At 38.4% G+C, this 13437-nt stretch overlaps 1 protein-coding gene across 1 annotated transcript in view; it reads left to right on the plus strand.

The window, feature by feature from the left end:
* Nucleotides 1-6220, plus strand: part of PRKCI (protein kinase C iota) — a 63513-nt gene extending 57293 nt beyond the window's left edge. The window contains exons 17-18 of the mRNA XM_084874133.1: nucleotides 292-407; nucleotides 4266-6220. Of these exons, the coding sequence (XP_084730259.1) occupies nucleotides 292-407; nucleotides 4266-4353 (204 nt within the window). The 3' untranslated portion in view covers nucleotides 4354-6220. The remainder of the gene's footprint in view (nucleotides 1-291; nucleotides 408-4265) is intronic.
* Nucleotides 6221-13437: the final 7217 nt, after the last annotated feature.

Consider the following 13437-nt stretch of genomic DNA (forward strand, 5'->3'; position numbering starts at 1 on the left):
TCATCATTATCTTGGGCCAAATTTTATTACCTTGAAAGAATGTTGAAAATCTAGTATGTCATAGCCTAAATTAACTTAAAAGCACTCTCTAACGTGGAACAGATTGTAATATTGAGACTGCATCACTGCTCAGATTTGTAAACTACTTCCATCACTGTGCATAGTGTTGTAGAACTTTACCTAGGGACTCGCTTTAATAAGACTGGGAAACCTCTGAGGGCAGAGGAGAAATGTAGAGGGGGATTTTTCCAAGAATGCAGGCTTGAACTGTCATCCAATCTGTCTTTCTAGATGGAGCAAAAGCAGGTGGTACCTCCCTTTAAACCAAATATTTCTGGGGAATTTGGTTTGGACAACTTTGATTCTCAGTTTACTAATGAACCTGTCCAGCTCACTCCAGATGATGAGTAAGTAATTCCATAGACTGAAATATTGTCAGAGTTCTTTGACATTCCCACTTTTAATGGCTATACAGTGTCTTCATGATCAGATTATATTGTAATTTATCTAACCACTGAGTTATTGGGTATCTGAATCTATTATATCATTATAAATATGACAATAATGGCCATTTTTTACTTTGACTTACATGCATTATCTCTAATTCTCACAACCTTGTAAACCTAGTTATTATCATCTTCGTTTTACAGATTAGGAAACTGAGGCTCAGAGAGGTTAAGCATAAGTTACACAGATGTGAGGGGGCAGAGCCAGGATTCAGACCCAGTAATGAGTGTGCTAAGGCCTGTGCTGTTTCCATTCGATGATGACCATCTGCGAGTTCCTGAGTATTATCTTAAGATAGATTCCTAGAAAGGGGATTAGGTCAAGGGGTATGAAATTTTAAAGCTCTTGATGTGTTTTGCCAAATTACTTTTTTTAAAAATTACATCAACTTACGTCCAGCCAGCAGTGATCTCACGTATTTTTGTGTGTTCATGTTACATATTGTAAAAATAGGCTTTAGAATAATTTGGGGATGTTTTGATCCTTTACCTGTGGTTACAGATTCATTCTCTCGTCTCAAGGAGACTCTTACAGCTCGGCAGATATTTATTTCTTGTTAATCCTTATCACATTCCTCCTGGCAGCTGTTTCAAACTACATTTTACCCCTCCCTCCATCACTTAATGGTTTACCCTGCCTTGACCTGACTGCAAGAATCAAGACCTCCCTATTGTGAGCTTGCTCCCTTTTCAGCTGTCATTGGGGTGCCTTGCATCTCAGAATTGCTCTCTAACTCTTCTCAACCTTTTTCTCCTTCCCCGTTCTTGGAAAGCTAACTGTCCTTTGCAAGGGATGCTCTCCTCTTTTCCTAGACCTGCTCCCTTATTTTCCTCCAGTATCTTGTTTTATCAGTGGCCTCCATTACCCCACCTTCTTTCATTTCTTTCTTTTTTTTTCTTCAGCTTCTTTCCCTCTGCCTGTAAACATGCTTAGATAGCCTAATTTTTTTCTTCTGAATCTTAGCACTTTTTGAACTACCACATTCTTTTCTTATTTTCTTTTCATCTGCAAGCTTTTTCAAAGATAGTTAATAGATGCACATGGTAAAGGAAAAATAAGCAGTATCTCTATCAAATGTCTTCACAATAGTGAACATTGATTGCACTTTCTTACTGGCAACACTTTAACACAGTTTAACCTGTGCCTTCAGCTTTTGAAGGTTGAATTGACTTCTTACTTTCTAAACTGTTTTGATCAGTTCCAATGTCCCCTGATGTTTATAAAGCATTTGGCAGTCATGGCCTTTCTTTGGTTGGAACTACCCATCCTGGTTCTGCTTCACTTCTGTGACCACTTTTCATCTTTTCTTCCCTTGTCCCCACCTTGTGACTAGGATCCTGCATGGTTCTGTCCATGCCAGCCTTCTCTTTGCTGTATGCAGTTTGCATTTTGGGGATGTCAACCAGCCCCATAGCATGGTTACTGGCTATTAAAAAGGACTCCCAGCTAACTTGGCCAACAATTATTGAACAAAAGGCACTATTCTAAGTATTAGACATTCAAAGCTGATCAAAACTTAGACTGATTTTGCAAAAAACTTACTGTCTATTAAAGGAAAGAGATAGGTATCAAAGTCATTATTTCAGACAGCATCTTGTTTTAGAAAGAGCACTGGGTTTAATAAAAAAGTAGGAATTTGAATTCAGACACCAACTCTTACCAGCTGGGTAACCTGGGTGTGAATTGCATAGCTTCTCTGAGCCTGTTTCTTGTATTGCCTACCCCACAAGATTGCTGTGAAGAATAAGTGAATGATGGTTTCTAAACCTAGCCACTGCCCTGGTATCTATCCTGAGCTGCATTTCCATTCGCTTGTTTAACACCTCCCTAGTGTCAGACAAGCACCTCAAACATATGAAGTCTGAAATCAAAGTAATGACTCTTTATGGTTTCTTTTTCTATTCACAGTGATTCCTTGCTTTTATTTACCTTTTCCTGCTCATTGCAGCACTGTGTATTCCTGCAGTCGGATTCAGAGTATCAGGGTCATTGATTTCTCCTTTTCATTAAAAACTTACATAATACCTTCATCTGCCAAGACCATGTCTGTTTCTCCTTTACTTCTTCATTTGCATCACATCTTTCTTTTCCATTTGCATTGCCATAAACCCAATTCAAACTTCTTTCAAATCATACCTAGAATATTATGCCACCCTCCTAATTGGACTCCTTTACTTTGCATCCCATTCTGTACACCTCAAGAAGTGCCACTCCAGAAACCTTTAACAGCTCCCGCATTGCCTAGCAAGTAACATCCATCCTCTTGGCTAGCATTTCAGGCCTCCCACCGTCTGCTCCAGCCTTTCTAGCCATATCTCTTGCTATACTTTAACACAGACGCTGTGTTCTGATTAGTCTCTGACTCACCATTCCCTGATAGTGTGCTGCTGACCTTTACTCCTGCCATTTCCTCTGTGTTCTTCCTTCATTTTTATCTGTTGAAATCTTCTCCATCTTTCAGAGCTTTCTCACATGCAGCTCAGTCTTGGATGGGTCAAGGTGAAACTTCATAGTGTAAACATCACTAGGTTCTCTGAGCCAGCCATTACCTTCCTCCCAGAATCGTCTGCCATATTAATACCCTTCTTCTGTTCCTGTGCTCCAACTCTAACAAAATCACTTGCATTTCCCCAGACCTAGCATAATCTTTCATAATTTCATCCAGTGTTTGTTCAATGAATGCTTTTTCTTTTTCTCTAACTAGAAGTCACCCTTTTATTTTGTTTTGCTTTTTTGATTTAAAAAAAATTTTAAATTACAGTTTACATTCAGTATCATTTGTATCAGTTTCAGGTGTACAGCAAAGGCTATACAACTGGCACCATACATAGTTATCACAGTATTATTGACCATATTTCCCTGCTTACTCCTCATCCCCATGACTGTTCTGTAACTGCCAACCTGTACTTCTCAAAAAATGTGAACGCTTCACGAATTTGCATGTCATCCTTACCCAGAGGCCATGCTCATCTCCTCTGGACCCTCCCGATTTTAGTATATGTGCTGCCGAAGCAATACCACACTTTTCTTTAGAAACATGTTTTCTTTAGAATATGAACTTAGCAGGTACTGCTTTCTCTTGTAGCTTTCTGTTCTAAAGGGTACTTTCCCTCCTTGAAGCATAGGAACTATATCCTGTGTAACTTAGTGCTTTGCAGTATGATGTGTACATTGAAGTATGAAAATATTCGATAGTACTACTCACTCCTCATATATTAACTAGAAGCCCAGCGTAACTGAATATCAACCTCTCCCTTCCCTGTGACCCTCTGCCTGTCGGTGGCATTCTCCCTTTATTCCAGGTCTGTCAGTGTGCTCGTCCCATTGCCCTTTCCTTCTGGTTAACACCTTCCGGGCCTTCTCTGCACCATGTATTCCATCTGGCTAGTGAGGTGACTACTAAATTGAATGCCTAATTCAGACCCGGGTGTTTACCTATAACTATGAATGTTGTTTAGTTAAGATTAACTAGAATAGTGATAACTTTCTAGTTAATAGTGAGATTTTTAAATCTCAGTCTTCAGTTTGGACTACCTTTGATTCTAAAGTTGCTTGTAAGTCTTTTAGCCTTTTTTGTTTTTTTTCCAAGACTCTTGATTCTTCTAGAAAATATTTTGGGATTAATCTAAAAACCTGTAAAACTTCTTCCCATAATTAACATAAATTAGCTTTATTTTTTGTTTCTTAATCTTATTTTACCATTTAAATAAGTTGAAGAAATATTGATTGAGGAAATTAATTTATTTTTGTCCCAACAGTGATATTGTGAGGAAGATTGATCAGTCTGAATTTGAAGGCTTTGAGTACATCAATCCTCTTTTGATGTCTGCAGAAGAATGCGTCTGATCCTCGTTCTCAACTGTGCATTTTACTTGTGTTGCCATTTAATGCATGGAAAACTCATTACCAGCCTGTATATAATGAACCATTTGATATTTGCCAACTACAAAAAAGCGCTCGATATCTTGTATGTGTTGACTGTAAGAGTCAATTATTACATATACATTTAACTGTAAAAAAAAAAAAAAAAGATACTAGATTCCAGACAATCGTGTCAAATTCAGTTATACTGGTAGTCTAGCAGCCTACTGATGAGTAACAGCGTTGTCTTTTTCCTTTGAAGAAACTACTTACCACTGCTTTTAAGAAGAGTACCTGTTGCATTAAGGCACATGGTGGTATTACATCATAAGCCTCCCTGTGATTTTTGTCATACGTCCTTTATTTAATTTTGGAATAAAAATATTAATTCAAAATATAGCAACTTGTTATATTACCTGTTACTTTATGAATTCTTTGTGTTTAAAAATTCAGCTGTAAATTTTATCATTGCATTGGATAATTACTGATTTTTAAGGCAACAGTTATTAAATTGACTGGTAATAAAAGGTGTCACTTGCTTAGGATTGGGTAATACAGATTCTTCTTGAGGAAAAAGGCACATTTTATAGAATCAGATTCCAAATCATTAGCTGTTTTTGAGCTCTTTAATATTTTAAGGTGTTAGTTTCTGAGCTAGTCCCGTTAGTCAGAACTTTAACTGGAATGTTAAGAAATGTAGTTCAAAGGATCCACCGATGTAGCTGAATGGGAAAGTTCTCAGTATATAGGAAGGAAAAAATAAGAAATTTAAAGGACATATAAAAAAGTGCAATGGTAATATTTATTTCCTACAAGAGAGTAAATCTCACAGTTGCTTTTGTGATTTGATTAAATAAGGAGGCACTTATTACAAAACTTGTAAAAGCATTCCATTTATCCAATGGAGACGGGATGTATACTATTTTCCCTTATAATTTAGTATACAAGAAAAGAATTTACCTTCCAAACAGTGTATTAAACATGCTTATTTCCTACTCCGAAACACATTACCCACACTTTTGGACCCTGTGCATGGAGTCTGCAGTGAAATCCATGAAAAGTGATAAACATGAATGTTTATTACTGTTCAGGACCCACACATACACTCACACCACAGTCCCAGCCCCGCAAGCGAGTTTTTGTTAAGTAGGTAATACATGTAATACAGAATTCAATACATTTCAGAGGCAGAGTTCTTCAGGTTATGTTTTATTAATATTAATATTTAGGAATGTATTATGGAAAGGGATGCAAAAGATAGCATCCTTCTGTTATTTTAAATTTTTATTTTTTTTTATTTTTATGAAAAGGGACCTTAAAGTAACCATAATCATCTAAATTACTTTTTATAATTCCCCAATCTTAGTAAAATTTAATTTTGGGGAAAGCTGTTGAGTCTTCAGCTTAGAATTATTTAAAATTTGTAGGCATTTAATATCTTCTTTTTTTGGATGTTACATTTCATTAGAAATATAATTTTACCAAAGTTTCTGACCATGTACTCTTTTTACTTTAAGATTTTTAAAAATTATTCTACAGTGTTTCTCTCTCTCATACACAAATATCAATGTGAGAGAGAAACACTGATTGGTTGCTTTCCTTTATGTGACTGGGGATCAAACATGCAACCTGAGTATGTGCCCTGCCGGGAATTGAGCCCACCACCTTTTGGTGCACAGGACAATGCTCCAACCAACTGAGCCGTACCGGCCAGGGCCTGCCTGGCCATGTCGTCTTTTCTTTAAATAATTATCTTTGAACGCAATGAAAACCTCAAAGGAAAAATGTTTATATCCACATGTTTATTTAAGAGGTATACATGTTTCTCTTAATACCTGAAACTTGTTTTTTTTGTTTTTGTTTTTTTTTTAAAAAAAAAAAGCAGTATTCACTTCAAATCATAAACTTCTGACATTCCGAAAATTCTGACATCTTATGATATGTGTTCATGATATTGTTTTTAAGTGGTGCTGTTTCCCCTAGGGCATTCTAAAATTTTAGAATATGGAATAAGTTTGTTTAAAAACACAATACTGGACCTACCTTAGAATTCTGATGGGTCTCTGGAACCATATTTTGAGGAAACTTGAGTCATTCTTCTGTTTTTGTCCTGTGTTAAATATTAGAAAGAGGACTTGTGATAAAACATTTTGAGTAGGGATAGGCAGTGAGTTTCTGTTTTACCTACTATTTTGAATACATTTTGAATGAATGACTTCCTCAAGTTAGATATCATCTCAAAAAAAATCCCATCAGTTTTCTCTCAATGATACAAACGATAAGCATTTTTTTGTGATGAGGTTTTAACCATTATTCAGGGCGATCTTTAGTTTTTAATCCTTTTTTAAAATCTAAGATTTACTGTGTATATTTTATACAGAATTGCATTACAAATATGTTTCTAATTGTGTTCTTATTTTGTAGTCTTTAAGTGCCATGTCAATTTTTTTATATTATATAAAGTTCTCTGAAAATACTCACCAGGGGAAAAAGGCATTTGACAGTCAGAATGGTTGGAATTTTGGTGTTCTAAGAAAAATTTTATTTTGTATAAGCATGTGGTCAGAGCATTTTATATGTATGCAGCCTGAATCGGCTATCAGGTATTTTGCTTTCTACATTTACTTTTAAAATTTTGTTTTGCTTTTGCCATGTAGAATACTGCCTTGGTCATCATAATGTAGTCTGTATTTGTGTACCTTCTTTTTTTTACTTTAAAATTTTAAATAAAACGTTTAATACCCATCAAGATTGGAAAATTTTTAATTATGTAACATATCAGAAACTTGTTTAAGATATATCAAAATTTGTTCTAAAAGGAAAATGAGAATTTTAGGGTTTGGGATTTTGCTGTACTTCCAAAAGCATTCTGGTAGTGCTAGTGCCATATTGTAGTCATTCACTCATAAAATAGTCGGTATATTTTTAAACTTGCCGATCTGCCATATGTATCTCTTTTGTTGAAAACAAATTAGTAAAAACAGATTCAGCTGAACATAGAGCATTTTTACTAGTTTTAAAACTGAAGGAAACTTGAACAGATTATTCCCAAATTATGTTTTATAGTGACTAATTGTAAAGTTCTAGAACTTTTCCTTTCAATTGACCCCACGGGTGGGAGTTCAACTGACCGGGAGTTAGACATACGTTGGCCACCAGGGGGCGGCACGGGACATGGTGTGGCAGCAGAAGGCAGTGGACGCCCTGCCAGCCCCGATGGGCACCAATGAGAGCAGGACCGCAGCAGAATGGTGGAGCAGGTGGCGCCAGGCCAAGGTGGGTACAAGTGGGGGCCACAATCGGCCCTGATCGCCTGCCAGGCCTAGGGACCCTACCCGTGCACAAATTTTGTGCACTGGGCCTCTAGTATGTAAGTAAGTGTGAGCCTTGTATCCCATATTTACCACTCTTTTGTAGCAATTTGTGCCTTTCCCTTCACAAAAATAATAAAATCTTAAGTGCCTTTATTATTTTTTTCTTAATTGACTTGTCAGAAAGCTAGGACCTGTGTAATAAAACCCCCAAAGACTGATTTCATGAGTGTTATTTTATCTTTTTAAAAAAAATATTGTTGTGAGTATTATAGATGTTCCCCATTTTGGTCCCCCATTGCTCCTCTCTGCCGGGATCCCAGCGCACCCCAGGTGTTATTTTATCTTAAGTTCAGCTCTTTCTCAAAATGGAGTTAAAGGAAGTATTATTAAAGTATTATCCAGACTATCCCCTATACCAAATCATAAATATATTTTTCTTTGAATTAGTAAAAGTCCAGAGTCCAAAGAGGAGTTTGATGCTTTAGGGAAATTGTGCATTAGGCATTTAGTCACTGGGGAGCCAACCAGTTTCTCCCTGAAACGTAAAGTCAGTCTCCTGCCTTTAAAATGCAACAGGTTGGTTTCTGAACAACACCCAACAGTGAGCCATTTGCTGTATTTGATGGTCCCCCTATGAAGTAATACCCCTCTCTCCTCTCGGACTTTAGTTAAAACCCAGATAGTCTGAGCAGTTTGTACTCAGAATCTATTGTTCCTGAATACACTTGGAATTTGCTATGCATGGTGTTACATAAGACTAATAAAAAGACAGAACCTCTGCCATTGACATTCGAGATGGAAAACATACTAAGGAAGATGTTCATCTTCTTAGTATGTTCATCTTCCAAGAAATAGTCCGGTGATAAAAGCCAAATCCGTGAAATATGGATTATATGGTCCTGATAGTTTATCAGTTTCACCAATAAAACTTGTGAGTTTTACTTGACATATATAATTGACCCTTGCTAGAAATTTTTTAGGTTTATGGTACATTCCACAAAGCTTTCAGAATTCAAATATGTAATAAGAATAAATGCCTGTATGTATTATATATACAGTAGGGGTCCAGTGCACAAATTTGTGCACCTTGAACGGGACTGTGGGCTGCGAGGCTGGGCGCTGGCAGTGGGTGCAAGGAGCAGCACCAGCAGTGGGTACAGGTGGGGCCAGTGCCGGCAGCAGGTGTCAGTGCTGGGTGGGACCACGGCACATGGGAGCAAAGAAATTTCAGTAACCACCAGAGGCTCATCCCGATGACAACCACCAGCGCCCGCCTTGGTTTAGCGCCCCTGCTCACCTGCTCCGCCATCCCACCACAGCTGATGCCTTGCCACGTTTCACACTCTTCTGCCTGCTGCCGACACCTGCCATGTTCCGCACGTGCCCTCTGTTGGTCAGTGCATGTCATAGCAACTGGCTGTTTGGTTGTTCCACCATTCAGTCTATTTGCATATTAGGGCTACATATATATAGATTAAATATATGTGATTATTTTTGGCTTTTGAGCTCAGAAATGTAAAATTAAATTTTACATGGAAATGGGAGAGAAAATTGTCCAATGCTTCTGCTTAGATTAGGATTTTGTACACTCCATCTCTGAAATTTGTAATTAAAAAGAATCCAGCTCAGAATTTGAGAGTGACTCTCAGATGTGAAATGTTACCGCGCAATTCACCTCCATGTAGCAATTTGTGCCTTACAGGTATAACACGGTCTTTTTACTCCAATTATGGAAGAAAATGAAATTACAAGTATCTAAGAATTAAGTGGCTATTTAGTGTGACCTTTCAAAGTATATCTGAAAGTTATAACTTAAGACAGATGGGTTCACTGAAATCGAGAGAGCTGTAACTCATTTTCATTGACAGTTTAGTCAGAAGCAAATGCTATTTGTGTAAGAAAGTCCATTGAAAATCTCTAAAAAATCCTTGAAAAAAATTAGATGCTTTGGATTTTTCCATAAAAGGGAAGAGCTGGGTTTCTAGAGGAATTGCCATGTAACGGGATTTAAACTTACATGCTATAAACTGTCTTCAGTGTGGGTGACTATCCTTGGTGACATTTTATATTATACATAATTAGGAGTACATTCATATAAAGGTAATTCTACCTTATAAAAGAGTAAAATGCAAATTAACCATCACTCTGCTCAAGCCATGCCCACCAGCTACGCCCACCAGCCCAATCAGAGTGAGTATGCAAATTAACCCCAACCAAGATGGCTGCAGTCACAGAGAGCAGTAGAGAGGCTTGGGTGTCCCTGGCAATAGAGGAAGCCAAGCTTTCCACACATCCTGGCTAGACTAGGCCTCCACTCAAGGCTTCAAAGTTTCAATTATAGAATGTATAAACAAATTCAAACAGAAATGGCGGCAGTCATGGAGCAAGCAGAAGGTTTGGCTTCGCTCCAGGCTACAAAGTTTCAATTGTAGAAGGTAAATAAATTCCAGATACCAGGGCCTTCGCTTGGGTTGCCAGGAGCGTGGCTGGCCTGCAAACCACCACAGACCCCTTGCCCAGGCCACCCCACAACCCAAGGGAACCCCCATCCTGATCCGGGACAACCTTCAAGGCAAACTAGGTGGCCCCCATCCATGCACCAGGCCTCTATCCTATCTAATAAAAGAGTAATATACAGATTGACCATCACTCCAACACACAAGATGGCTGCCCCCATGTGGTCAAAGATCCTGCCCCTATGTTGACACAAGATGACCAGCAGGGGAGGGCAGTTGGGAGGGACCAGGTCTGCAAGGGAGGGCAGTTAGAGGCAATCAACCCTGTAGGGGAGGGCAATTAGGGGTGGCCAGGCTGGCAGAAGAGGGTAGTTGGGGGCAAACAGGCTGGCAGGGGAGCAGTTAGACATCAACCAGGCTGGCATGGGAGTGGTTAGAGGGTGATCAGGCTGGCAGGCAGAGCGGTTAGGGGAAATCAAGAAGGCAGGCAGGTGAGCAGTTGGGAGCCAGCAGTCCTGGATTGTGAGAAGGATGTCCGACTGCCCATTTAGACCTGATGGTTGAACATCCCTTGAGGGATCCCAGATTGGAGAGGGTACAGGCTGGGCTGAGGGACACGCCCCCACACCATGCACAAATTTTGAGCACTGTGCCTCTAGTTAAGTATAAGAGCCTAATACTAACACTTTTTATGGCTCTAAGTACATTTTTTCTAGGAACTCTAGGTTTTTATTTTAAAGTCAGACTTTAAAACTTAAGGATTGTGAAAGGTATATGCATTTCTGAACAGTTTGACTCAAGTTTACCCAGTTTGAAACAATATGTTAACAAGGAAATCTGAATTAGTGTGCCAAAGACTAAATTATTCTTTAAATTTAAATTTTTAATTCATGTATTTATCAGAGGCTTTATAATGTGTCTAGCACTATACTGATTTGGCGGGATTTAGAAAAGTTTTATTGAAAGGAGTTTTTTATGCATTAAGGAATAAATCATTCTTGGAAAGTTGGCTTAAGTTAAAAAATAAAAGTCTGTGTGTTTGTTATCTCATTTAGGAAGGGGATATACCCAATGATTAAAAGAAAAATTGCCCGATTAGTATTGCTCAGTGGTTGAGCATTGACCTATGAACCAAAAGGTCAAGGTTTGATTGATTCCCTGTCAGGGCACATGCCTGGGATGTGAACTAGATCCCCAGTGGGTGGCATGCAGGAGGCAGCCAATGATTCTCATCATTGATGTTTCTATCTCTCCCTCTCCCTTCCACTCTAAAATCAATAAAAATACATAGTTATTTTAAACAAACAAATAAAATAAAAATGAACATTTTCCCCCAAGTAGTGGGGTCTGAAAAGTGTAGAAATGGGAGGCGAGCCTAGTGTACCTAGTTTTCTCTCAGAATGGTGATTCTGTCTGCTTCACCACCACCAGGGGTCAGTCTTGCTGTAATAAAGGTCAACGTTGCCAGCACCTAGTCCTCTAGGAGGCAGTGTATTCACGCCCAGCCGGCTACCAAGAGGTTCCAAGATTCTTACTAAAGTTGATCATCTGTGTTTTGACTTTACAGAACTATTTTTAAATTTAAAAATGTATTCATTAAAATATATTGTTGACTTTACAAAACTATTAAAAGCCAATGTACCATTTGAATTGCTCTTCTGAAGGAGGACTATTAAATATGTTATCTGCAAGTGTGGCAAGTTCTCAGAATCGCTTTGCCTTCTTTAACTGTCTGAGTGCTAGAGCTTCCATATTCATGAAACACAATCGAGGGCCTACTGTGTGTCCTGCAGTGGGGATATAACAAGCAGGAGTCTAGTCATGTCATATCTCATGCTGTCTAGGCAGTTTTCCATCTATGAATAAAACCAGGGCTGAAATGGATCATTTTAATACAGAGGAATTCAACTAAAATAAAAATCTAAAAAATTATCCACATTCTTTAGTTGTGGGACTTTCTATATTAAATATTGCATGGCAATAAAAAGTGTCCTTCACAGGTTGAATCAATGAATGTTTGTAGATACTCAGACTGTCCATTAAAAACATGATTTCGAAAGAGTTTTGACTATGTTGCTGAAGGGACCAACATGAAATTATCATGCCTATCTGGATTCCCCAGGCTCATGTATTAAACTTTGATGTTCTCCTGTTAATCTGTCTCTGTTATTTGGTTTTTAGCTCAGAATAGAGGAATTTAGAAGGTGGGAGAAAAAGTATTAATATTTTTTAGCCTCCACATTGCTATTGCAAAAACACTTTTGTATTGGGGGTAAATAGGTGAAAATTAGCTTACCAAGAAAATACACTTTCTTGGTAATCCTGTTGAAAATAAATAAATTTCCACCACGCCTCAATTCCAGGCAGTTATTTACTTCATTGCCCAAAATAACTGGTTGTACAATATGCTGCAAGTTGCGTTAAACCTCACACCTTCTCCTTCGCAGGTTTTTCATCAACAACTTTTTTAGATTTGTTGTGTTGTCGACACCACTTTATAATCTGTGCATTGTGACTTGGTAGTGAGAGTAGCGAGGCAGTATGAAATGTGCCCACTTACAAAGTATTCTTAAAAATACAAGAGTTCCTTTTTGCATTTTGAAACAGAGGGGGAAACTTGTACCTTAAAGCTGTGAGGTCTGATTTTTTTTTTTTTTACTTCTGCTTGATTTTTAATGATGCCAAAGCAAGTTAAGTTTCCCAAAAACGTTGCACCTCGATGGTAGATCCAGCCCAAGAGACATATCATGTGTGGAGTTCAATAGCCGGCATAGGCCAGCACGTGCTGAACATTTTGCACGGCTCATTTAATCCTGACAAACCTCCGGCAGAATCTTCCACTGCAGAGCTGCTGAACTGAAGTCTTTGTAGATGAAACCTGGGACCAGCAGGTCAGGCTGGTCTCAAGTTAAAGTTTGAGAACTGTTAACCTGTATTGATACGTATGTTATCATGATCCAACAAATGAAAAAAAAAAAAAAAAAGATACATGGGGGTGAAGTAACTTAAACAAGGTCCATATGGCTTCATTGCCTCTCAAGACAATTTATATAAAGTTTACTCTAAAATCTCAAGTCTCCTGAAAAATTACAACTGATGCACTATTTTATAAGTTCAGTCTCACTAATGAACTTCCCCCCCCCAGAGACCTGTGGAATCCACTTCTGTGGACAGTCCAGGGCCCCTTTCTTCCAAGCATTCAGAACTGCCTGTCAGAAGGTGTCCCTGTGTCCTCACACAGCATGTGGTGGGAGGCTGCCCAATGAAATGCTCCTGTGGCTGCCCTCCTCACCTTCTGT

The sequence above is a fragment of the Pipistrellus hanaki genome, assembly GCF_964339955.1.
Source record: "Pipistrellus hanaki genome assembly, chromosome: 2".
Lineage (NCBI taxonomy): Eukaryota > Metazoa > Chordata > Mammalia > Chiroptera > Vespertilionidae > Pipistrellus > Pipistrellus hanaki.